This window comes from Lithobates pipiens, unplaced genomic scaffold (assembly GCF_037356315.1).
Source record: "Lithobates pipiens isolate NorthernLeopardFrog02 unplaced genomic scaffold, aLitPip1_a1.2 Scaffold_30, whole genome shotgun sequence".
NCBI lineage: Eukaryota > Metazoa > Chordata > Amphibia > Anura > Ranidae > Lithobates > Lithobates pipiens.
Genome location: NW_027507791.1, coordinates 87,290,677 through 87,315,740, shown reverse-complemented (window position 1 = coordinate 87,315,740; position 25,064 = coordinate 87,290,677). Strand labels below are relative to the sequence as shown.

General features: G+C 44.8%; 1 protein-coding gene across 1 annotated transcript in view; it reads right to left on the bottom strand.

Moving 5' to 3' along the window:
* CDAN1 (codanin 1) overlaps positions 1–942 on the bottom strand; it is a 100,031-nt gene extending 99,089 nt beyond the window's left edge. The window contains exon 1 of the mRNA XM_077464566.1: positions 818–942. Within this exon, the coding sequence (XP_077320692.1) occupies positions 818–898 (81 nt within the window). The 5' untranslated portion in view covers positions 899–942. The remainder of the gene's footprint in view (positions 1–817) is intronic.
* Between the last annotated feature and the right edge of the window lie 24,122 nt (positions 943–25,064).

Genomic DNA, 25,064 nt, shown 5'->3' with positions numbered 1-25,064 from the left:
GGATACAGTAGGGGGGATCTCTGGACAGGTCAGGATACAGTAGGGGGGATCTCTGGACAGGTCAGGATACAGTAGGGGGGATCTCTGGACAGGTCAGGATACAGTAGGGGGGATCTCTGGACAGGTCAGGATACAGTAGGGGGGATCTCTGGACAGGTCAGGATACAGTAGGGGGGGATCTCTGGACAGGTCAGGATACAGTAGGGGGGATCTCTGGACAGGTCAGGATACAGTAGGGGGGATCTCTGGACAGGTCAGGGTACCGTAGGGGGGGATCTCCGGACAGGTCAGGATACAGTAGGGGGGATCTCTGGACAGGTCAGGATACAGTAGGGGGGATCTCTGGACAGGTCAGGATACAGTAGGGGGGGATCTCTGGACAGGTCAGGATACAGCAGAGGGGGGGTCTCTGGACAGGTCAGGATACAGTAGGGGGGGTCTCTGGACAGATCAGGATACAGTGGGGGGGGGTCTCTGGACAGATCAGAATACAGTAGGGGGGGGGGGTCTCTGGACAGATCAGAATACAGTAGAGGGGGGTCTCTGGACAGATCAGAATACGGTAGAGGGGGGTCTCTGGACAGGTCAGGATACAGTAGGGGGGGTGCACTATGTATCACACGTCTCTCTCCATCAACCAGAGGCGGCCTGCTCCCGCTGTTGGTATGCCCTTGCCCCTCACAGCTGTGTATATACAGTCGGTGTACAGTGTGGTCAGTCCGTATGGTCTGGGCGCCTCATGACAACAATACAAAGCATGACACCGCTCTTCCCTAGCACAGTGCTGGCGGGGTTCGGCCTGCTGTGGGCGCTGTACCTGCTTGGTGCCAGTCAGCCAGCGCAGCGCCGCGTCCACCGTCACCCTCTCCTGCAGTAACAACTCCAACACCGCCGCCATGCTGTGACCTGCGCGCCAACCGCGGAGCCCGCCCGACGTCACCAACTGGGCGGTACAGCGACGAGAAGAGGCGGGGTCAGACGGCGAGGAGAGATAGTGGGCGCGGTTTCGATAGTGCCATTCTGTGAGAATGGGCGTGGCCTAGGACTGGGGGGCGTTCGCTGGTTGGTCCTGCATATTGGTGTCGCTGTGTGAGGCGGTATTGTAGGAGAACGGCCCCCGGGCCGCCAGAACATTCGGGGGCCGCGGCTGTACTAAACTAGAAGATGGGATCCACATACACGGTGTTCCGCCGTCGGGGGGGGGGGGGGGGGGGGGGGGTGATTGTACACACATAGGGAGGACATGATCAGGGGGTGAACACGTGACTGGAATACTGATCTCTCCCATGTATGACCATCTGCTGTACATTGGATATGATCAGAGCCCCTCATGGGCTTAAAGCCTTGTAAAACTGTGTTGTTGAACCTGTGCATACACCTAGGCTCACCTGTATGAGGAATAATGCCAAAGTTCGCCGATGAGAAGATATTTATATTGCCAATAGCACGACATGGTCTGCGCATGCGCAGTGACTCTCTGTATTCAGGACATACAGTATGGTGTGGAACACTGAGCACCCCAACCAACGCTCCGCTGTGAATGTATATGAGACAGACACCATCACCTCCGCCTGGGCTGCTGTAAAGATTTTTGACACCTTAGGCCACACCTCATTTTGCTACCCCCATTGACTCCGCCCCCTTTGCCCTGCCCATTTACATCACAGTCTGAAGAGTCCCCCTTTACATCTCGGTCTGCTGGGTCACCCTTTACATCTCAGTCTGCAGAGTTCCCCTTTACATCTCAGTCTGCAGCGTTCCCCTTTACATCTCAGTCTGCAGAGTCCCTCTTTACATCACAGTCTGCAGAGTTCCCCTTTACATCTCAGCCTGCAGAGTTCCCCTTTACATCACAGACTGCTGGGTCACCCTTTACATCACAGTCTGCAGAGTTCCCCTTTACATCACAGACTGCTGGGTCACCCTTTACATCACAGTCTGCAGAGTTCCCCTTTACAGCACAGTCTGTTGGTTCACCCTTTACATAACAGTCTGCAGAGTTTCCTTTAACATCTCAGTCTGCAGGGTCCCCCTTTACATCTCAGTCTGCAGGGTCCTCCTTTACATCTCAGTCTGCAGGGTCCTCCTTTACATCTCAGTCTGCAGGGTCCCCCTTTACATCTCAGTCTGCAGAGTTCCCCTTTACATCTCAGTCTGCAGGGTCCCCCTTTACATCTCAGTCTGCAGGGTCCTCCTTTACATCTCAGTCTGCAGGGTCCTCCTTTACATCTCAGTCTGCAGGGTCCCCCTTTACATCTCAGTCTGCAGAGTTCCCCTTTACATCTCAGTCTGCAGGGTCCCCCTTTACATCTCAGTCTGCAGGGTCCTCCTTTACATCTCAGTCTGCAGGGTCCTCCTTTACATCTCAGTCTGCAGGGTCCTCCTTTACATCTCAGTCTGCAGGGTCCCCCTTTACATCTCAGTCTGCAGAGTTCCCCTTTACATCTCAGTCTGCAGGGTCCTCCTTTACATCTCAGTCTGCAGGGTCCCCCTTTACATCTCAGTCTGCAGAGTTCCCCTTTACATTTCAGTCTGCAGAGTCCCTCTTTACATTTCAGTCTGCAGAGTCCCTCTTTACATCTCAGTCTGCAGAGTCCCCCTTTACATCACGGTCTGCAGAGTTCCCCTCTGCAGTCTTTAATTTAAAGGAGAACTCTGTGGACTGTGGTGTAAAGGGAAACTCTGATGTGGGGGGGGGTCTCTGGTCACCATACACCATGTTAAGGGGGGACACTGATGTAAGAGGGGAGTGAGAGCATTGATATAAGGGGGAACTTTTAGATCAATGTTGCCCTTATCTTGGGGTCCCCCGAGCCGCCAGCAGACCGTCTCGCCCCCCGCCCCGAGCCAAGATGTGGAACGAACCAAGCGCCCTGTAGAGAGGAGGGGGGAGCGGGGAGCAGTAGCAGAATGACAGCGGCTGGATCCCGTCCATTGAAAATGATGACCGGACAGGGACAAGAGCAAAGCTGTTTCATAACTCTGCTCTACAGGGGCCATTATGTAATAAACATGCAGGAGCCCATTTTTTGTTTTGTTTTGTTGGTTTACTACAACTTTAAGACTGGCTATACATTAAATTAGAATATCATCAAAAAGTTTATTTATTTTAGTAATTCACTTCAAAAAGTGAAACTCATATCTTATATAGAGGTGCTACACACAGAGTGATATATTTCAAGCATTTCTTTCTTTTAATGTTGATGATTTTGGCTTACAGCTAGTGAAAACCCAAGGTTCAGTATCTCAGAAAATTAGAAAATTACATAAGACCAATAAAAAAGGATTTTTAATACAGAAATGTTGGCTTACTGAAAAGTATGTACAGTATAGTATGCGCTCAATACTTGGTCAGGGCTCCTTTTGTGTGAATTTCTGCATCAATGGCATGGAGGTGATCAGCCTTTGGGACTGCTGAGGTGTTATGGAAGCCCAGGTTGCTTTGATAGCGGCCTTCAGCTCATCTACATTGTTGGACCTGGTGTCTCTCATCTTCCTCTGGACAATACCTCACAGATTCTCCATGGGGTTTAGGTCAGGCAAGTTTGTTGGCCAATCAAGAACAGCGATACCATGATCATTAAACCAGGTATTGGTACTTTTGGCAGTGTGGGCAGGTGCCAAGTCCTCCAGGAAAATGAAATCAGCATCTCCATAAAGCTGGTCAGAAGAGGGCAGCATGAAGGTCTTTAGAATTTCCTGATAGAGGGCTGCGTTGACTTTGGACTTGCTAAAGCACAATGGACCAACACAAGCAGACAGTGGCAGCAGGTATTTTTTTGTTTAGGGCAGGGGGGGGGGGGCAAGCTACCACCAGCCCCCCTTTTCTAACTCATCTGGGTGGTCTCCGAGCGCAATGCTCTGCGCTCCAAGTTAAGTTAGTTAGTTAGTTTTAAGCTTATTATTATGCATGATTTATATAGGGCCAACAGTTTACGCAGTGCTTTACAATGTATAGGGGGGACAACACAATTACAGTACAGTTCAATGCAAAAGCCTATGGCTCTAATCAGGTGCTTAAAAAAACACCTCCGTCGCTGTAATTCAAGCACCCGGCATCCTAAAAGGGGGCGGACGCCTGAATAGGGGGTGGCAGTGGTGGCCATGGATAGATTCCTGCAATGCATGAATCTAGCCCTTACCGTACAGGGGGGTGGTGAGGATAGAAGGGGTGACGCCCGCGTGCCCTTAATGCACGGGCTGCCCCTACAAGCAGATGACATGGCTCCCCAAATCATCGACTGTGGGAACCTCACACTGGACCTCATGCAACTTGGATTCTGTGCCTCTTCACTCCAGACACTGGGACCTTGATTTCCAAATGAAAAAATGCTAAATTTTCCTGTGTTTTATCAAGTCCAAAGTCAGAGCAGTGCAAAGTAAAGCAGGCCATACACGGTCGAATTTCAAACAAATTTTCTTTTCAAAATTAGAATTTTTTTTTTTTTTTTTGTGATCCGATGATGCCATCATTGATTTTTGAAATTCGGCCGACCAAGCCTTCAATTTCACCTCATGTTGCTGCAGAAAATAATTTTCTTGGCCGGGAATCTTCTTTCCTCTCCGTAAATGTTCTTTACTTATTACATTTCTCGCACGATTCTCCCATCATTGATTAGAAAATAGTTTTTCAAAAAATTTCCAACATGTCCGATTCCTCAAATTTGATTTCCGCATGAAAATCGGCTGTTGCTGCAGCCCACTAATGGTGAAATTCTTACGAAAATTCTTAGATACCATTTTTGAAAGAAAACGCTTTAGAAATTCGTACTGTGTATGGCCGGCGTTAGTAGAGACATATCCCAACAGACTAAAGGCGGTAATTAAAACAAAATGTGGTTCAACAAAATACTGACACAAGGCAGTGATCATTTTTCCAATGCAGAGATTCTGTTTTTGAATTTTTTCTTACATGTTGGTTATATCTACCACTTGGATGTTATAAGTTGCACTAGTAAATACATCTGGATAAAACAAAAACTGTGTCTGTCTTCATTTCAGGCTGAGGGGGTGATTCTTTTCTATACCTACTGTAAGATGGTGAGCGTGTGCCCACTGGGGAGGGTGGAGATCACAATTGTTTTGGCACCAGTATATATTGATAATTTTCAAAAAAGCTGCGCTGAGAATGATCCAAAAATTATTTGTGAAAAATAAAGTGATAAAAAAACAATATTATACCAACTCTAATTAAAGAATGTGTATATTCAAAAAATAATTCGAAAAAGAATAAAATATTAATTATATTAATTTTCCATATCACCATCTACACAAAAAAGAGTTCATTTCATATAGAAAAAAATAATAGATCCTCTTTGATTGTAGTTCCCACCGTGAAACACACCACACCGGTAAAGGGAAAAGGGTGTCCTCAAAGATGCAGAAAACAGAACTCCACCACCAATATCACTGCCGCTTACCAGCTAGACTGGTCCCATCACAGAGACCAGATATGGCCACACATAAGAAAACACTCCTTCTGCACATGGACCACCAGGAGGATACAGCTCTGTTCAGGCGTTTGGACTGATCATACGGCTACACCACTCATTGCCCGGTACATACAAAAACAAGAAGGGTCGCCATAGTGTAATAAATTCTTAGGTTTAATAAATAAATAAAAGATTGCACTTACATCCAATTAGGAAAATAGGTCGCTGTATAACAAGTAACAAGTAACGTCAATACGCCACTCCTCCCTACGCCGTTTCGTGACGAAACGGCGTAGGGAGGAGTGGCGTATTGACGTCATCGCGTTCCACGCTGAACCCGGAAGCAACGGGCAGCGTTCACGAAGCCGGCCGGCAATATTGTTACTTGTTATACAGCGACCTATTTTCCTAATTGGATGTAAGTGCAATCTTTTATTTATTTATTAAACCTAAGAATTTATTACACTATGGCGACCCTTCTTGTTTTTGTATGTACCGGGCAATGAGTGGTGTAGCCGTATGATCAGTCCAAACGCCTGAACAGAGCTGTATCCTCCTGGTGGTCCATGTGCAGAAGGAGTGTTTTCTTATGTGTGGCCATATCTGGTCTCTGTGATGGGACCAGTCTAGCTGGTAAGCGGCAGTGATATTGGTGGTGGAGTTCTGTTTTCTGCATCTTTGAGGACACCCTTTTCCCTTTACCGGTGTGGTGTGTTTCACGGTGGGAACTACAATCAAAGAGGATCTATTATTTTTTTCTATATGAAATGAACTCTTTTTTGTGTAGATGGTGATATGGAAAATTAATATAATTAATATTTTATTCTTTTTCGAATTATTTTTTGAATATACACATTCTTTAATTAGAGTTGGTATAATATTGTTTTTTTATCACTTTATTTTTCACAAATAATTTTTGGATCATTCTCAGCGCAGCTTTTTTGAAAATTAACTAGGATTTGGTTTGTGGGTATCTCACATAATAAGTTGCTGCTTCATTCACGATATAAATTTCTTTTTTCATATATATTTTCATTTATCACTAATTTATTGAAGAATAGCGCTGTACTTTTTGGGGTTACAGTATATATTGATGACTTCACATATTGTACAAGGATATTAGAATAAATTTATGGCTGGAAGGTGGAGGTCTCAAAGGTTTTGGCACAACTCTACAGTGCATCCTGGAAAGTATTCACAGCGCTTCACTTTTTCCACATTTTTTTTATGTTACAGCCTTATTCCAAAATGGATTAAGTTTATTACTTTCCTAAAAAATCTACAAACAATAATTAAAAATAAAAAGATGAAAAAAAATCCCATGTACATAAGTATTCACAGCCTTTGCTCAATACTTTTCTGAAGCATCTTTGGCACCAATTACAGCCTCAAGTCTTTTTGAGTATCATGCAACAAGCTTGGCACACATATTTTTGGGCAGTTTCTCCCATTCTTCTTTGCAGGACCTCTCTGAGGAGCTCCATGAGGTTGGATGGGGAGCGTCAGTGCACAGCCATTTTTAGATCTCTCCAAAGATGTTCAATCGGGTTCAAGTCTGGGCGCTGGCTGGGCCACTGAAGGTCATTCACAGAGTTGTCCCATAGCCACTCCTCTGTTATCTTGGCAAGTCGTTGTCCTGTTGGAAGATGAACCTTTTTTTCAAATCTGAGGTCCACAGTCCTCTGGAGCAGGTTTTCATCAAGGTTGTTTCTGTACATTGCCACATTCATCGTTCCCTCAATCCTGACTAGTCTCCCAGTTTCTGCTGCTGAAAAACATTTCCACAGCATGATGCTGCCACCACCATGCTTCACTGGGGATGGTGTTGGTCAGGTGATGAGCAGTGCCTGATTTCCTCCAGACATAATGCTTGCTATTCAGGCCAAAGAGTTCCATCTTTGTTTCATCAGACCAGAGAATTTTGTTTCTCATGATCTGAGAGTCCTTCAGGTGCCTTTTGGCAAACTCCAGGTGGGCTGTCATTTGCCTTTTACTGAGGAGTGGCTTCTGTCTGCCCACTCTATCATACAGGCCTGATGGAGTGCTTCAGAGATGAATGTTCTTCTAGAAGGTTCTCCTCTTTCCAAAGTGAAATGTTGGAGCTCTGTCAGTGACCATAGGGTTCTTGGTCACCTCCCTGACTAGGGCCCTTCTCCCCCAATCACACAGTTTGGCTGGGCAGCCTGCTCTAGGAAGACTCCTGGTGGTTCCAAACGTCTTCCATTTACAGATGATGGAGGCCACTGTGCGCATTGGGAAATTCAATGCTGCAGAAAATTTGTCTCGGAGGTCTACAGACAATTTCTTGGACTTCATGGCTTGGTTTGTGCTCTGACATGCACTGTTAACTGTGGGGTCTTATATAGACAAGTGTGTGCCTTTTCCAAATCATGGCCAATCAATGAATTTACCATAGCTGGACTCCAATCAAGTTGTAGAACCATCGCAATAATGATCAGTGGAAACAGGATGCATCTGAGCTCAATTTTGAGTGTCATGGTAAAGTCTGTGAATACTTTGTTTTTTAATAAATTTGTAAAGATTTCAAACTTCTTTTACGTTGTCATTATGGGGTATTGTTTTGAACATTTTGAGGAAAATAATGTATTTAATCCATTTTGGAATAAGGCTGTAACATAACAAAATGTGGAAAAAGTGAAGCGCTGTGAATACTTTACGGATGCACTGTATATTTAGGAATTCACACATTGAACAAGGATATTAGATGTCATTTATGGACACTCTAAATTGTTTGCAGTGCATTGCCTTCAAGTTTTTGATTTTCTGTGTTGACGTTTGGAGTTTTGTTATTGTGTTCTGATTTTCATATTAACGTTACACACAAGTTGTTTTATTTTATTCATGTGGCATATGTTATGTATTATTGCAGTTGATGATATACTGAATAATAGGTGTATGGATATAGAGCATATGATTTGAAGCAGTAGATAGGATTGATTTATTTGCATCTAGCACTGCTTTTAGGATGAATGTTGTACATAAATAAAAGATGATCATTGTAAGCATCCTGTCAGTGGTAAATGGTTTGTCTCAACCCCTTAACTGCTACATCTTCAGGACAGTGTGTTCTTTTGGAAAAAAAAAAACAGACTTACTGGCCGGATCACCAGGTGCAAATAGGGGATGGAAAGCCTAAAAAGAAAACCAATGCGACCAAGATCTCTAACATCCACCAGCTGCATCATGCCGTCATGGAGGAGCGGAAGAGGACTCCAGTGGCAACCTGTGAAGCTCTGGTCAACTCCATGCCCAAGAGGGTTAAGGCTGTGCTGGAAAAGAATGGTGGTCACACAAAATATTGACACTCTGGGCCCAATTTGGACATTTTCACTTAGGTGTACTCATTATTGTTGCCAGCGGTTTAGAGATTAATGATTGTGTGTTGAGTTGTTTAGAGGGGGACAGCAAATTTACACTGTTATACAAGCTGTACACTGACTACTTTACATTGTAGCAGAGTCATTTCTTCAGTGTTGTCACATGAAAAGATAGCATAAAATATTAACAAAAATGTCAGCGGTATACTCATGTTTGTGAGATAGTGTGTGTATATGTATATATACACACACATTTTATATATATATTTATTTTATACATGTGTAGGCCCACCCATGCATATGACTTTCTTTACTTTGCTGGCATAGATCCAGATCTTTTGTAGACCTAGCAATGCCCCTTCCATCTACAATGGTTACCTTTGTTATACAGTGGGGGCGGAAAGCATTCAGACCCTCTTACATTTTTCACTGTTATATTGCAGCCATTTGCTAAAATCATTTAAGTCCATTTTGTACACACAGCACCCCATATTGACAGGAAAACACAGCATTGTTGACATTTTTGCAGATTTATTAAAAAAGAAAAACTGAAATATCACATGGTCCTAAGTATTCAGACCCTTTGCTGTGACACTCATATTTAACTCAGGTGCTGTCCATTTCTTCTGATCATCCTTGAGATGGTTCTACACTTTCATTTGAGTCCAGCTGTGTTTGATTATACTGATTGGTAGACATGTGCAGAGTAAAATATTTCGTTTCGGAATTTCGTTTTCGTCCGAAAACTTAACTTATTTAGTTACTCCCGAAAGTCGTTTTTATTTATTTCGTTTTCGTTCAAAAATTGCATTCGTCCGAAAATCCACATGAATTACGTTCGAATCCGTCTTGGAAGGCTTATGGTGTCTGTCAATGTATAAAGAAGATTTGACGGAGCTAACTACAGTGGTGTGAAAAAGTGTTTGCCCCCTTCCTCATTTCCTGTTCCTTTGCATGTTTGTCACACTTAAGTGTTTCGGGACATCAAACCAATTTAACCACTTGGGATCCGCGCTATTGCCAAATGACGGCATTAGCGCGGATCTACTTTTCCGGGACTACGTCTATTGACGTCGTCCCGGGTACGAGCGGCCTGCGCGCGCCCTGAGGGGCGCGCGCGGCGCGCTCTGTGATCGGCCAGTCCGTGAGACTCGCCTGATCACCGATCCGTGTAAGGGGTCGATCCCGACCCCTTATCACGTGATCAGCTGTCAGCCAATGACAGCTGATCATGTGATAGAACGGAGCCGGTAATCGGCTATTATTCCTCCTCGCGCTGACAGCGCGAGGAGAGAAAAAAAAAGCCGATCACCGGCGGCCGTGATCGGGACATCAGTCCCGATCACGGCCAGCAATACAGCTGACCGCCTGCCCCCTGCCAGTGCCCACCTGCCCACCGCAGTGCCATCCTGAATAAAAGTAAGTGCCCCCCATCAGTGCCACCCAGCAGTGCCCATAGTGCCCACAGTGCCATCCAGCAGTGCCAACAGTGCCCACAATGTGCCTCAAAGGTGCTGCACCCCAGTGCCGCCCATCAGTGCCCAGCAGTGCCACCTATCAGAGCCACCTATCAGTGCCCATCAGTCAGTGGTACCTATCAGTGCCCATCCGTGCCGCCCATCCGTGCCACTTATCCGTGCCACCCATCCATGCCATCTTATCTGTGCCCATCTTTGCCCATCAGTGCCGCCTTATCTGTGCCTATTAGTGCCGCCTTAACTATGCCTATCAGTGCCCACCAGTGCAGCCTATCAGTGCCCACCAATGCAGCCATCAGTGCCCACCAATGCAGCCATCAGTGCCGCCTAATCAGCGCACTTCAATGAAGGAGAAAAATGACCCGTTTGCAAAAATTTATAACAAACTATTAAAACCTGATTTTTTTTTTTTTTTTTTTGCATCTTTTTTTGTTTGTTTAGCAAAAAATAAAACTCCGAGCTGTAACTAAATACCACCAAAAGAAAGCTCTATTTGTGGGAAAAAAATGATAAAAATTTCATTTGGGTACAGTGTTGTATGCCCGCGCAATTGTCATTCAAAGTGCATCAGTGCTGAAAGCTGAAAATTGGTCTGGGACTGAGGGGGGTTTAAGTGCCCAGTAAGCAAGTGGTTAAACAATAGTCAAGGACAACACAAGTAAACACAAAATGCAATTTGTAAATGAAGGCGTTTATTATTAAAGGTGAAAAAAAATCCAAACCATCATGGCCCTGTGTGAAAAAGTGATTGCCCCCCTTGTTAAAACATACTATAACTGTGGTTGTCCACACCTGAGTTCAATTTCTCTAGCCACACCCAGGCCTGATTATTTCCACACCTGTTCACAATCAAGGCATCACTTAAATAGGAGCTGCTTGACACAGTAAGGTCCACCAGAAGATCCTTAAAAGCTACACATCATGCCGAGACCCAAAGAAATTCAGGAACAATTGAGAAAGAAAGTAATTGAGATCTATCAGTCTGGAAAGGGTTATAAAGCCATTTCCAAAGCTTTGGGAATCCAGCGAACCACAGTGAGAGCCATGATCCACAAATGGCGAAGACATGGAACAGTGGTGAACCTTCCCAGGAGTGGCCGGCCACCCAAAATTACCCCAAGAGCTCAGCGACGACTCATCCAAGAGGTCACAAAAGACCCCACAACAACGTCCAAGGAACTGCAGGCCTCACTTGCCTCAGTTAAGGTCAGCGTTCATGCCTCCACCATCAGGAAAAGACTGGGCAAAAATGGCCTGCATGGCAGAGTTCCAAGGAGAAAACCACTGCTGAGCAAAAAGAACATGAAAGCTCGTCTCAATTTCTCCACAACACATCTTGATGATCCCCAAGACTTTTGGGACAACATTCTGTGGACCGATGAGACAAAAGTGGAACTCTTTGGAAGGTGTGTGTCCAAGTATATCTGGCGTAGAAGGAACACTGCATTTCATAAAAAGAACATTATACCAACAGTAAAATATGGTGGTGGTAGTGTGATGGTCTGGGGCTGTTTTGCTGCTTCAGGACCTGGAAGACTTGCCGTGATAAAAGGAACTATGAATTCTGCTGTCTACCAAGAGATCCTGAAGGAGAATGTCCGACCATCTGTTCGTGTACTCAAGCTGAAACGAACTTGGGTTCTGCAGCAGGACAATGATCCTAAACACACCAGCAAGTCCACCACCGAATGGCTGAAGAAAAACAAAATGAAGACTTTGGAGTGGCCTAGCCAAAGTCCTGACCTGAATCCTATTGAGATGTTGTGGTATGACCTTAAAAAGGCCGTTCATGCTCGAAAACCCTCTAATGTAACTGAATTAGGACAATTCTGCAAAGATGAGTGGGCCAAAATTCCTCCAGGACGCTGTAAAAGCCTCATTGCACGTTATCGCAAACGCTTGGTTGCAGTTGTTGCTGCTAAGGGTGGCCCAACCATTTATTAGGTTTAGGGGGCAATCACTTTTTCACACAGGGCCATGATGGTTTGGATTTTTTTTTCACCTTTAATAATAAACACCTTCATTTACAAATTGCATTTTGTGTTTACTTGTGTTGTCCTTGACTATTGTTTAAATTGGTTTGATGTTCCGAAACACTTAAGTGTGACAAACATGCAAAGGAACAGGAAATGAGGAAGGGGGCAAACACTTTTTCACACCACTGTATATAGCATACTTTAGAACCCTATTAAAGTCTATGGGACTCCAACGTTCAAAATCTAAAGTGCTAATTTTAAAGGCTAATTTGCAAGTTACTGTCCTAAAAAGTGTTTGGGGACCCGGGTCCTGCCCCAGGGGACATGTATCAATGCAAAAAAAAGTTTTAAAAACGGCCGTTTTTTCGGGAGCAGTGATTTTAATAATGATTAAAGTGAAACAATAAAAGTGTAATATTCCTTTAAATTTCGTAGGGGGGGGTTGTCTATAGTATGCCTGTGAAGGGGCGCATGTTTCCCGTGCTTAGAATTGTCCCTGCACAAAGTGTCATTTATGCAGGAAAAAAAGTCCTTTAACCACTTTCAGACCGGACCATTTTGCTGGTAAATGACCAGAGGTCTTTTTACACTTTGGCACTGCGCTGCTTTAACTGGTAATTGCGCGGTCATGCAATGTTGTACCCAAACAAAATTTGCGTCCTTTTCTTCCCACAAATAGAGCTTTCTTTTGATGGTATTTGATTGCCTCTGCGATTTTTATTTTTTGCGATATAAACGTAAAAAGACCGCAAACTTTGAAAAAAAATGATATTTTCTACTTTTTGTTATTAGAAAAATCCAATAAACTCAATTTTAGTCATACATTTAGGCCAAAATGTATTCAGCCACATGTCTTTGGTAAAAAAAAAGTCAATAACTGTATATTTATTGGTTTGCGCAAAAGTTGTCACATCTACAAACTAAGGTACATTTTCTGGAATTTACGCAGCTTTTAGTTTATGACTGCCTATCTCATTTCTTGAGGTGCTAAAATGGCAGGGCAGTACAAAACCCCCCCAAATGACCCCATTTTGGAAAGTAGACACCCTAAGGAAATTGATAAGAGGCATGTTGAGCCCATTGAATATTTTATTTTTTTGCCGCAAGCGATTGAATAATGACAAAAAAAAAATTTTTTTTTTTTTTTTACACAAAGTTGTCACTAAATGATATATTGCTCACACATGCCATGGTTATATGTGGAATTTTACCCCAAAATACATTCTGCTGCTTCTCCTGAGTACGGGGATACCACATGTGGTCGACTTTTTGGAAGCCTAGCCGCGTACGGGGCCCCGAAAGCCAAGCACCGCCTTCAGGATTTCTAAGGGCATACATATGTCATTTTACTCCTCACTACCTATCACAGTTTTGAAGGCCATAAAATGCCAAGATGGCACAAAACCCCCACAAATGACCCCATTTTAGAAAGTAGACACCCCAAGCTATTTGCTGAGAGGCATGTTGAGTCCATGGAATAATTTATATTTTGCCACAAGTTGCGGGAAAATGACAAACTTTATAAATTTTTCACAAAGTTGTCACTAAATGATATATTGCTCACACATGCCATGGGCATATGTGAAATGACACCCCAAAATAAATTCTGCTGCTTCTCCTGAGTACGGGGATACCACATATGTGGGACTTTTTGGGAGCCTAGCCGCGTACGGGGCCCCGAAAACCAAGCACCGCCTTCAGGCTTTCTAAGGGCGTAAATTTTTAATTTCACGCCTCACTACCTATTACAGTTTTGAAGGCCATAAAATGCCAAGATGGCACAAAACCCCCACAAATGACCCCATTTTAGAAAGTAGACACCCCAAGCTATTTGGTGAGAGGCATGTTGAGTCCATGGAATATTTTATATTTTGCCGCAAGTTGCGGGAAAATTACAAACTTTTTTTTTTTTTTTTTTTTTCACAAAGTTGTCACTAAATGATATATTGCTCACGCATGCCATGGGCATATGTGAAATGACACCCCAAAATAAATTCTGCTGCTTCTCCTGAGTACGGGGATACCACATATGTGGGACTTTTTGGGAGCCTAGCTGCGTACGGGGCCCCAAAAGCCAAGAACCGCCTTCAGGCTTTCTAAGGGCGTAAATCTTTGATTTCACGCCTCACTACCTATTACAGTTTTGAAGGCCATAAAATGCCAAGATGGCACAAAACCCCCACAAATGACCCCATTTTAGAAAGTAGACACCCCAAGCTATTTGCTGAGAGGCATGTTGAGTCCATGGAATATTTTATATTTTGCCGCAAGTTGCGGGAAAATTACAAACTTTTTTTTTTTTTTTTTTTTTTCACAAAGTTGTCACTAAATGATATATTGCTCACGCATGCCATGGGCATATGTGAAATGACACCCCAAAATAAATTCTGCTGCTTCTCCTGAGTACGGGGATACCACATATGTGGGACTTTTTGGGAGCCTAGCTGCGTACGGGGCCCCAAAAGCCAAGAACCGCCTTCAGGCTTTCTAAGGGCGTAAATCTTTGATTTCACGCCTCACTACCTATTACAGTTTTGAAGGCCATAAAATGCCAAGATGGCACAAAACCCCCACAAATGACCCCATTTTAGAAAGTAGACACCCCAAGCTATTTGCTGAGAGGCATGTTGAGTCCATGGAATATTTTATATTTTGCCGCAAGTTGCGGGAAAATTACAAACTTTTTTTATTTTATTTTTTTTTTCACAAAGTTGTCACTAAATGATATATTGCTCACGCATGCCATGGGCATATGTAAAATGACACCCCAAAATAAATTCTGCTGCTTCTCCTGAGTACGGGGATACCACATGTGTGGGATTTTTGGGGAGCCTAGCTGCGTACGGGGCCCCGAAAGCCAAGAACCGCCTTCAGGCTTTCTAAGGGCGTACATTTTTGATTTCACGCCTCACTACCTATTACAGTTTTGAAGGCCATAAAATGCCAAGATGGCACAAAACCCCCACAAATGACCCCATTTTAGAAAGTAGACACCCCAAGCTATTTGCTGAGAGGCATGTTGAGTCCATGGAATATTTTATATTTTGCCACAAGTTGCGGGAAAATTACAAACTTTTATTTTTTTTTATTTTTTTTTCACAAAGTTGTCACTAAATGATATATTGCTCACACATGCCAGGGACATATGTGAAATGATACCCCAAAATAAATTCTGCTGCTTCTCCTGAGTACGGGGATACCACATGTGTGGGACTTTTTGGGAGCCTAGTCGCGTACGGGGCCCCGAAAACCAAGAACCGCCTTCAGGATTTCTAAGGGTGTAAATTTTTGATTTTACACCTCACTACCTATCACAGTTTTGAAGGCCATAAAATGCCAAAATAGCACAAAACCCCCCAAAATGACCCCATTTTGGAAAGTAGACACCCCAAGCTATTTGCCGAGAGGCATGGTGAGTATTTTGCAGCTCTCATTTGTTTTTGAAAATGAAGAAAAAAAAAAATAATGTATATTTTTTTTCTTTTTTTCAATTTTCAAAACTTTGTGACAAAGGTCTGCAAAATACTAACCATACCTCTCGGCAAATAGCTTGGGGTGTCTCCTTTCCAAAATGGGGTCACTTGGGGGGATTTTGTGCTATCTGGGCATTCCATGGCCTCCGAAACTGTGATAGGCAGTGAGGAATGAAATCTAAAATTTACACCCTTAGAAATCCTGAAGGTGGTGCTTGGATTTTGGGGTACCGTACGCGGCTAGGCTCCCAAAAGGTCTCACACTTGTGGTATCCCCGTACTCAGGAGAAGCAACAGAATGTATTTTGGGGTGTAATTTTACATATAACCATGGCATGTTTGAGCAATATATCATTTACTGACAACTTTGTGCAAAAAAAATAAAAAAAATAATAATAATGTATTTTTTCCACAACTTTTGTCAAAATATAAAATATTCCATGGACTCGACCTGCCTCTCAGCAAATAGCTTGGGGTGTCTACTTTCTAAAATGGGGTCATTTGGGGAGGTTTTGAACTGTCCTGGCATTTTATGCACAACATTTAGAAGCTTATGTCACACATCACCCACTCTTCTAACCACTTGAAGAAAAAGCCCTTTCTGACACTTTTTGTTTACATGAAAAAATATTTTTTTTTGCAAGAAAATTACTTTGAACCCCCAAACATGAAGTGTTTTTTTAAAGCAAAAGCCCTACCGATTAAAATGGTGGGTGTTTCATTTTTTTTTTCACACGGTATTTGCGCAGCGATTTTTCAAACGCATTTTTTGGGGAAAAAACACACTTTTTTTTATTTTAATGCACTAAAAATCACTATATTGCCCAAATGTTTGATGAAATAAAAAATATGATCTTAGGCCGAGTACATGGATACCAAACATGACATGCTTTAAAATTGCGCAGAAACGTGCAGCAGCGACAAACTACGTACATTTTTAAAAGCCTTTAAATGCCTTTACAGGTGACCACTTTAGATTTACGGAGGAGGTCTACTGCTAAAATTAGTACCCTCGATCTGACCTTCGTGGTGATACCTCACATGCATGGTGCAATTGCTGTTTACATATGCCACCAGACCAACGCTTGCGTTCCGCGTTGCGCCTTAGCAGGGGGGGACAGGGGTGTTTTTTTTTATTTTATTTTTTTTTATTATTTATTTTGCTTTTTTTATTTTTTTTTAAACTGTTCCTTTCATTTATATATATTTTTTTATGATTTTTATTGTTATCTCAGGGAATGTAAATATCCCCTATGATTGCAATAGGTAGTGACAGGTACTCTTTTTTAAAAAAATTAGGGTCTATCAGACCCTAGATCTCTCCTCTGTCCTCAAAGCATCTGACCACACCAAGATCGGTGTGATAAAATGCTTTCCCAATTTCCCAATGGCGCTGTTTACATCCCGCAAAATCGAAGTCATGAAATGTTCGTAGCTTCCGGTGTCTTAGGCCATAGAGATGATTGGAGCCATTCTGATCTCTGATCAGCTCTATGGTCAGCTGGCGGAACCACCGGCTGCATTCTCAGGTTTCCTGTTGGGACAGGAGAGCCTGAGAAAACCATGGAAGATGGTGCGGGGGGGGGGGGACATTCCCTCCCACTGCTTGTAAAAGTAGTCTAGAGGCTAATTAGCCGCTAGGATTGCTTTTACATAAAAGCCGACCGCTGGCTGAAAAGAATGATACCAAGATGATACCTAAACCTGCAGGCATCATTCTGGTATAAGCACTCAAAGTCCCGCAACATACCAGTATGTTGCTGGAACTGGTTGGGCATATATTGTAATTTTTTTTTCATGCAGCCTGTGGGCTGAACGAAAAAAAAATATTGATCGGTGGGTATGCCCACCATTAGATACCACCCTTCATCCACCCACTTTCTAATGGTGGGCATACATGCACCATTTATATATGCCGAAGCATGGGGGCATCCTCCCGCAAAAGGTAGGAGCAGATCGCTCCTCCACCCCTTATGCCCCCATGCTTCGGCATATATGCTCTTTTTTAACTGTGGTGGTGAAATCACCCCCGACAGTGCTGGAGTCGCGGCTTTATGTATCATGGGAGCAAACGCTGTTGCTGTCAAGATAAATAAATCCGCTCTGCAGCAGAATGGCGTACCTGCTAAGCAAATGATGGTTAACAATAAAACAAAGTAACATTACAGTATAACAGTAGGACTTACCATACCTGCAAAGCAAATACAAAAAAAAATCGCAAAAAATAACACATTTAACACAATCTGTGCCTAAAATATATATATGCCGAAGCATGGGGGCATCCTCCCGCAAAAAAGTTATGCCGCGTACATACATTCAAACTTTTCCACGGGCAAGCCCTCCGTCGGAATTTTGACTGTATGTACGCGGCATTAGGAGCAAAATCGCTCCTCCACCCCTTATGCCCCCATGCTTCGGCATATATGCTCTTTTTTAACTGTGGTGGTGAAATCACCTCCAACAGCGCTGGAGTCGTGGCTTTACATATCGTGGGAGCAAACGCTGTTGCTGTCAAGATAAATAAATCCACGCTACAGCTGAATGGCGTACCTGAAAACAAAAAATGGTTAACAATAAAACATTGCAGAATAGAATACAGTACAAAGGAGCAGAACAATAGAGAGAGAATAGAGAGAGAGAGAACAATAAAACGACAACTATTTTTGTTTTTTTTATTTTATATTTTTTTTGTTTTTTTTTTTTTTACTTTTTTTTTTTTTTAACACTTTTTTTTTTTTTTTAACACTTTTTCTGTTGTAACGGTTCCAGCGGTTTGGGTCTCTCAAAATGCAATGGCATCTTGGGAGACCCTGTGAACGTGTGCCTAGCCTGTGCAATGCTGTACCCTACGCTAATACTCAACTAGTGAATGGTAGCGTTCAAAACACTCACCCTGACAAAGACCAGGCTGGTCAGGACAGCGGGGACAATAAGAACGGGTGTCACGCCTAAATCCGCGCTTTCTGCAGACACGACATTTTCTTTGGGGGGCTCGTTGGGTAGGGGTACTCGGGATGACATAAGAATAATGCCTCTCATGCAGCCGGCTTACTGCATCTGGTAGGGGAAGGTGAGGTGGAGCACCGTCTGGATACAGAAGGGCTCTGACGATATCCTCCTGGAATTTGAGGAAGGATCCAGTCCGTCCTGAAGCTTTGTGTAGTACATAAGCATTCAGTATAGCCAATTGGAATAAATAAACAGACACTTTTTTGTACCAGCGTCTGGACTTACGGGCAACTAGATACGGCGCCAACAACTGGTCATTGAGGTCCACCCCTCCCATGTTAAGGTTATATTTGTGGACACAGAGGGGTTTCTCCACAATACCAGTCGCCGTAGGAATTTGGACCGTCGTGTCTGCATGAAGGGAGGTAAGAACGAAAACATTCTTATTATCCCTCCACTTCATAGCGAGCAAATTATTACTGCGCAAGCAGGCTCTCTCCCCCAGCCTAAGACGGGACTCTACAAGCCGCTGGGGAAAGCCCCGGCGATTAGGTCGCACGGTGCCACATGCTCCAATCTGCTGATCAAACAAGTGACTAAACAGTGGCACGCTTGTGTAATAATTGTCCACGTACAAGTGGTACCCCTTTCCGAATAAGGGTGACACCATGTCCCACACTATCTTGCCAGCGCTTCCTATGTAGTCAGGGCAGTTCTCCGGCTCTACGTGACTATCTCTTCCCTCATAAACCATGAAACTACGTGTATAGCCTGTGGCCCTGTCACAGAGCTTATACATCTTGACCCCGTATCTGGAACGCTTGTTGGGGACGTATTGTTTGAATGACAAGCGACCAGAAAACTTAATCAGGGACTCATCAACGCAGACAACTTGATCGGGAGTAAACAAGTCTGCAAAACGTTGGTTGAAGTGGTTTATGAGGGGCCGAATTTTGTAGAGCCGATCGTACTCAGGGTCTCCACGAGGACGACAGAGTTCATTGTCGCTGAAGTGCATGAACCGCAAAATCATCTCGTATCGTGCCCTGGACATGGAAGCAGAGAACACGCGCATATGGTGAATTGGGTCAGTGGACCAATATGACCGCAACTCACTCTTTTTGGTTATGCCCATGTTGAGGGAGAGGCCCAGAAAGATTTTAAATTCGGAAACCGTAACTGGTTTCCATTGTTTGGCAAGGGCGGACTGGGGAATAGTGGCGATGTGTTGAGCAGCGTACAAATTGGTTTGGTCCACAATAGATCTAAAGAGATCTTCGGTGAAAAACAGTGAGTAAAAGTCAAGTGTCGTAAAATCAACTGTTTCCACCTTAATGCCAGGTTGGCCAGTGAATGGGGGAAGTACGGGTTCTGCAGAAGTGGTGGGCACCCAAATAGGATTGGCGAATTCTGCAGGAAGGGCACTATGGGTACGACGGGCCTGTCTTTGTCTTCTTGGTGGCAGCGGGACACTACTTGTGCTTGCCACCTCGCCAGCTTGAACTGCACTTATGGGACTCGCCACGTCACCACGTGTTACTGCAGTGCTGGATGTAGGTCCAGGGTGTACTAGGCCGCTGGTGCTTGCCAGTTCACCAGAAGGATGAGCGGCTCTAGTACGTCTCTGCTCCATACGAGTGGCCTGCGGTTTATGCACCTCAACAACAGAATACATTCGGGATCGGGCACACCTGTCCCTAACAGAGGCCTCATCTCCGTCGTCAGAGCTATCTGTCATGGAGCCGCTGTCCTCTACAGGATCGTATTCTGAGCCTGAATCTGACAGATGAGTGACGTCCTCTTCACTATCTGTCATGCTCAGAAACGTGTAGGCCTCTTCACTAGTGTACCTTCGCTTTGCCATTTTGGGCTCTAAATTTAGGGGTACACTAGTGAGACTCGCAGGTAAAAAAGCACCTAGCCTGTCAGCGACTGTTTCAAAACGCTACAAAAAAAACTGTTAGCGATCGCAGGGATCAAGCCTGACTCTGCGAACGCTGCAGTTATGTGTGTTGTGTTTTGTAAGTGACGGTGATCGATCGATCGATACTGCACTTGGGTGGGCTGGGCTGGGCTTGGCGGAGGGGCTAAACGCAGGTGCTAGCGGGTATCTGGGCTGATCCCGCTAACAATGCGTTTTGGGAAACCTAAAATGCAGGCAATGCTAATATAGATCTGATCAGATACTATATTACTAAGGGAGGTGTATGCTTTGCGCGTGGGTGTTAGCGGTACTGGCACTAACCTGACGCTGGGGCGACGCAGGCCTTATCTGACCCTCAAACTTATATCACCCGCCGGGTGATCAGGGGGTTAAACCTTTATTAGGTAATAAATGGCGGGTGCCCTGAAACAAAAAAAAAATAACTAACCAACCAGCGTCACCTGTAACAGTTATATGGTGATCACTGGTGAAAGGGTTAACTGGGGGGCAATCAGGGGGCTATGCGGTAGTATATGGGGGTCCCTGACGCTATAAAAAGCTGCGGCGAACCCAAATACTTACCTGCCTAACTAGCGTCACCTGTGACACTGATACAGCGATCAGAAAAAAATCGCTTATTAGTGACACTGGCGACGGGGGGTGATCACGGGGTTAAACCTTTATTGGGGGGGTTAGGGGGGCACCCTAGAGCTAAAGGGGGCTAACCCTAACTGCCCTAACAGTTATTACAGTCACAAATGACACCAATGCAAAAAAAAAAAATAAAAAAAAATAAATAAAATAAAAATGCACTTGGTGTCACTGTGACTGGGGGGGGCAGGGGTGATTGGGGGGTGATCAGGGGGGTGAAAAGTGTGCCTGGCGTGTTCTACTGTTAGTGTAGTGTGTTGGTGCAACTCACCGATCCTCTCTCCTCCGTTCCTGGAACGAAAAAGACCGACACGAGGAGAGATTACATCATTTCCTCTCCTGTGTTTACATTACAGGAGAGGAAGTGATGTCACGAAGACTTTCTATTCGTTGGGAGCGATCGCGAGGGGGTGGCCATGAATGAATGGCCGCCCCCTCATCCCGGATCGGTCCCGAACGAATACCGACCGCCGCAGGCACCGGGCGGGGGCCCGATCGGGCCCCCGACCCGGGGCAAGGCAGGGACGTACATGTACGCCAATATGCCTGCCCGTGCCATGCTGTCGACGTACATCGTCGTGCGGCGGTCGGCAACTGGTTAAAATCACTCGCAGCTATAATGAATTGTCGGCTCCGTAATACAGAGAACACTCATTGAAAGTCATTGATAAAAAAATAAAAAAATAAATTAAAAAAAAAGCGTGGGGGTCCCCCAAATTCAATTACCAGGCCCTTCAGGTCTGGTATGGATATTAAGGGGAACCCCGCGTCAAATTAAAAAAAAAAATTGACGTGGGGTTCCCCCTAAAAATCCAGACCAGACCCTTTATCCGAGCACGCAACCTGGCAGGCCGCAGGAAAAGAGGGGGGGGCGAGAGAGCGGCCCCCCCTCCCTCCTGAACCGTACCAGGCCACATGCCCTCAACATTGGGAGGATGCTTTGGGGGTCTGTGACCCCTCAAAGCACCTTGTCCCCATGTTGATGAGGACAAGGGCCTCATCCCCACAACCCTGGCCGGTGGTTGTGGAGGTCTGCGGGCGGGGGGCTTATCAGAATCTGGAAGCCCCCTTTAACAAGGGGACCCCCAGATCCCGGCCCCCCCCTGTTTGAAATGGTAAGGGGGTACAAAAGTACCCCTACCATTTCACAAAGAAAGTGTAAAAAATGGTTAAATAAAACAAACACACTTTTGAAAAATTCCTTTATTAAAAATAAAAAAAAGATTCCAGCAGCGGTAATCCACTCTTGCTATCCAGCGACGGACGGTCATCTCTCCAGCGATGTCTCATCTCATCCAGCGCAGCGATCCATCCTTCTTCTGTCTCCTCCACGGAGACACTACAGGCATTCCGGCGGCTGACGTTTCTTATATACGGAGGGCGGGGCCACCCGTCACCTGACCCCACCCCCCTCTGACGCAAGGGGAAACCCGGGGTTCCCTGTGACGTAGGGGTGACCCGCACCCCTCTGATGTAACACAGGCAGGTTTCCGTTACAGAGGGGGGGCGGGGTCACCCATACGTCACGGGGAACCCCGGGTTTCCCCTTGCGTCAGAGGGGGGCGGGGTCAGGTGACGGGTGGCCCCGCCCTCCGTATATAAGAAACGTCAGCCGCCGGAATGCCTGTAGTGTCTCCGTGGAGGAGACAGAAGAAGGATAGATCGCTGCGCTGGATGAGATGAGACATCGCTGGAGAGATGACCGTCCGTCGCTGGATAGCAAGAGTGGATTACCGCCGCTGGAATCTTTTTTTTATTTTTTTATTTTTAATAAAGGAATTTTTCAAAAGTGTGTTTGTTTTATTTAACCATTTTTTACACTTTCTTTGTGAAATGGTAGGGGTACTTTTGTACCCCCTTACCATTTCAAACAGGGGGGGGCGGGATCTGGGGGTCCCCTTGTTAAAGTGGGGTTCCAGATTCTGATAAGCCCCCCGCCCGCAGACCTCCACAACCACCGGCCAGGGTTGTGGGGATGAGGCCCTTGTCCTCATCAACATGGGGACAAGGTGCTTTGAGGGGTCACAGACCCCCAAAGCATCCTCCCAATGTTGAGGGCATGTGGCCTGGTACGGTTCAGGAGGGAGGGGGAGCCGCTCTCTCGCCCCCCCCCCTCTTTTCCTGCGGCCTGCCAGGTTGCGTGCTCGGATAAAGGGTCTGGTATGGATTTTTAGGGGGAACCCCACGTCAATTTTTTTTTTAAATTTGACGCGGGGTTCCCCTTAATATCAGGTCTGGTAATGGATATTTAGGGGGAACCCCACGTCAATTTTTTTCTTAAATTTGAGGCAGGGTTCCCCTTAATATCCATACCAGACCTGAAGGGCCTGGTAATTGAATTTGGGGGACCCCCACGCTTTTTTATTTATTTATTTATTTATTTTTTTATCAATGACTTTCAATGAGTGTTCTCTGTATTACGGAGCCAACAATTCATTATAGCTGCGAGTGATTTTAAAGGACTTTTTTTCCTGCATAAATGACACTTTGTGCAGGGACAATTCTAAGCACGGGAAACATGCGCCCCTTCACAGGCATACTATAGACAACCCCCCCCCTACGAAATTTAAAGGAATATTACACTTTTATTGTTTCACTTTAATCATTATTAAAATCACTGCTCCCGAAAAAACGGCCGTTTTTAAAACTTTTTTTTGCATTGATACATGTCCCCTGGGGCAGGACCCAATCTCCTATTCTATATCGAACTGTTGTAACAACGAAAACTAACGAAAATAAAGCATTTATTTATGTCGGATTTTCGTTTTTCGGATTTTGTGCTTTCGTTATCGTTTGTCAAAACGAAAATAGCTGAAATTCGGACGAAAATGCGTTCGGACGAAAACGAATGCACATGTCTACTGATTGGACTTGATTAGGAAAGCCACACACCTGTCTATATATAAGACCTTACAGCTCACAGTGCATGTCAGAGCAAAATGAGAATCATGAGGTCAAAGGAACTGCCTGAAGAGCTCAGAGACAGAATTGTGGCAAGGCACAGATCTGGCCAAGGTTACCAAAAAAATTGCTGCTGCACTTAAGGTTCCTAAGAGCACAGTGGCCTCCATAATATTTAAATGGAAGATGTTTGGGATGATCAGAACCCTTCCTAGAGCTGGCCGTCTGGCCAAATTGAGCTATTGGGGAAGAAGAGCCTTGGTGAGAGAGGTAAAGAAGAACCCAAAGATCACTGTGGCTGAGCTCCAGCGATGCAGTCAGGAGATGGGAGAAAGTTGTAGAAAGTCAACCATCACTGCAGCCCTCCTCCAGTCTGGACTTTATGGCAGAGTGGCCCGATGGAAGCCTCTCCTCAAAAGTCTGCATGGAGTTTGCTAAAAAAATAAAAATAAAATAAAAAAAACACATGAAGGACTCCAAGATGGTGAGAAATTAGAATCTCTGGTCTGTTGAGACCAAGATAGAACTTTTTGGCCTTAATTCTAAGCGGTATGTGTGGAGAAAACCAGGCACTGCTCATCACCTGTCCAGTACAGTCCCAACAGTATGGTGGTGGCAGCATCATGCTGTTGGGGTATTTTTCAGCTGCAGGGACAGGACGACTGGTTGCAATTAAGGGAAAGATAAATGCGGCCAAGTACAGGGATATCCTGGACGAAAACCTTCTCCAGAGTGCTCAGGACCTCAGACTGGACCAAAGGTTTACATTCCAACAAGACAATGACCCTAAGCACACAGCGAAAATAACAAAGGAGTGGCTTCACAACAACTCCATGACTGTTCTTGGATGGCCCAGCCAGAGCCCTGACTTAAACTCAATTGAGCATCTCTGGAGACCGAAAAATGGCCGTCCACCAACGTTTACCACCCAACCTGACAGAA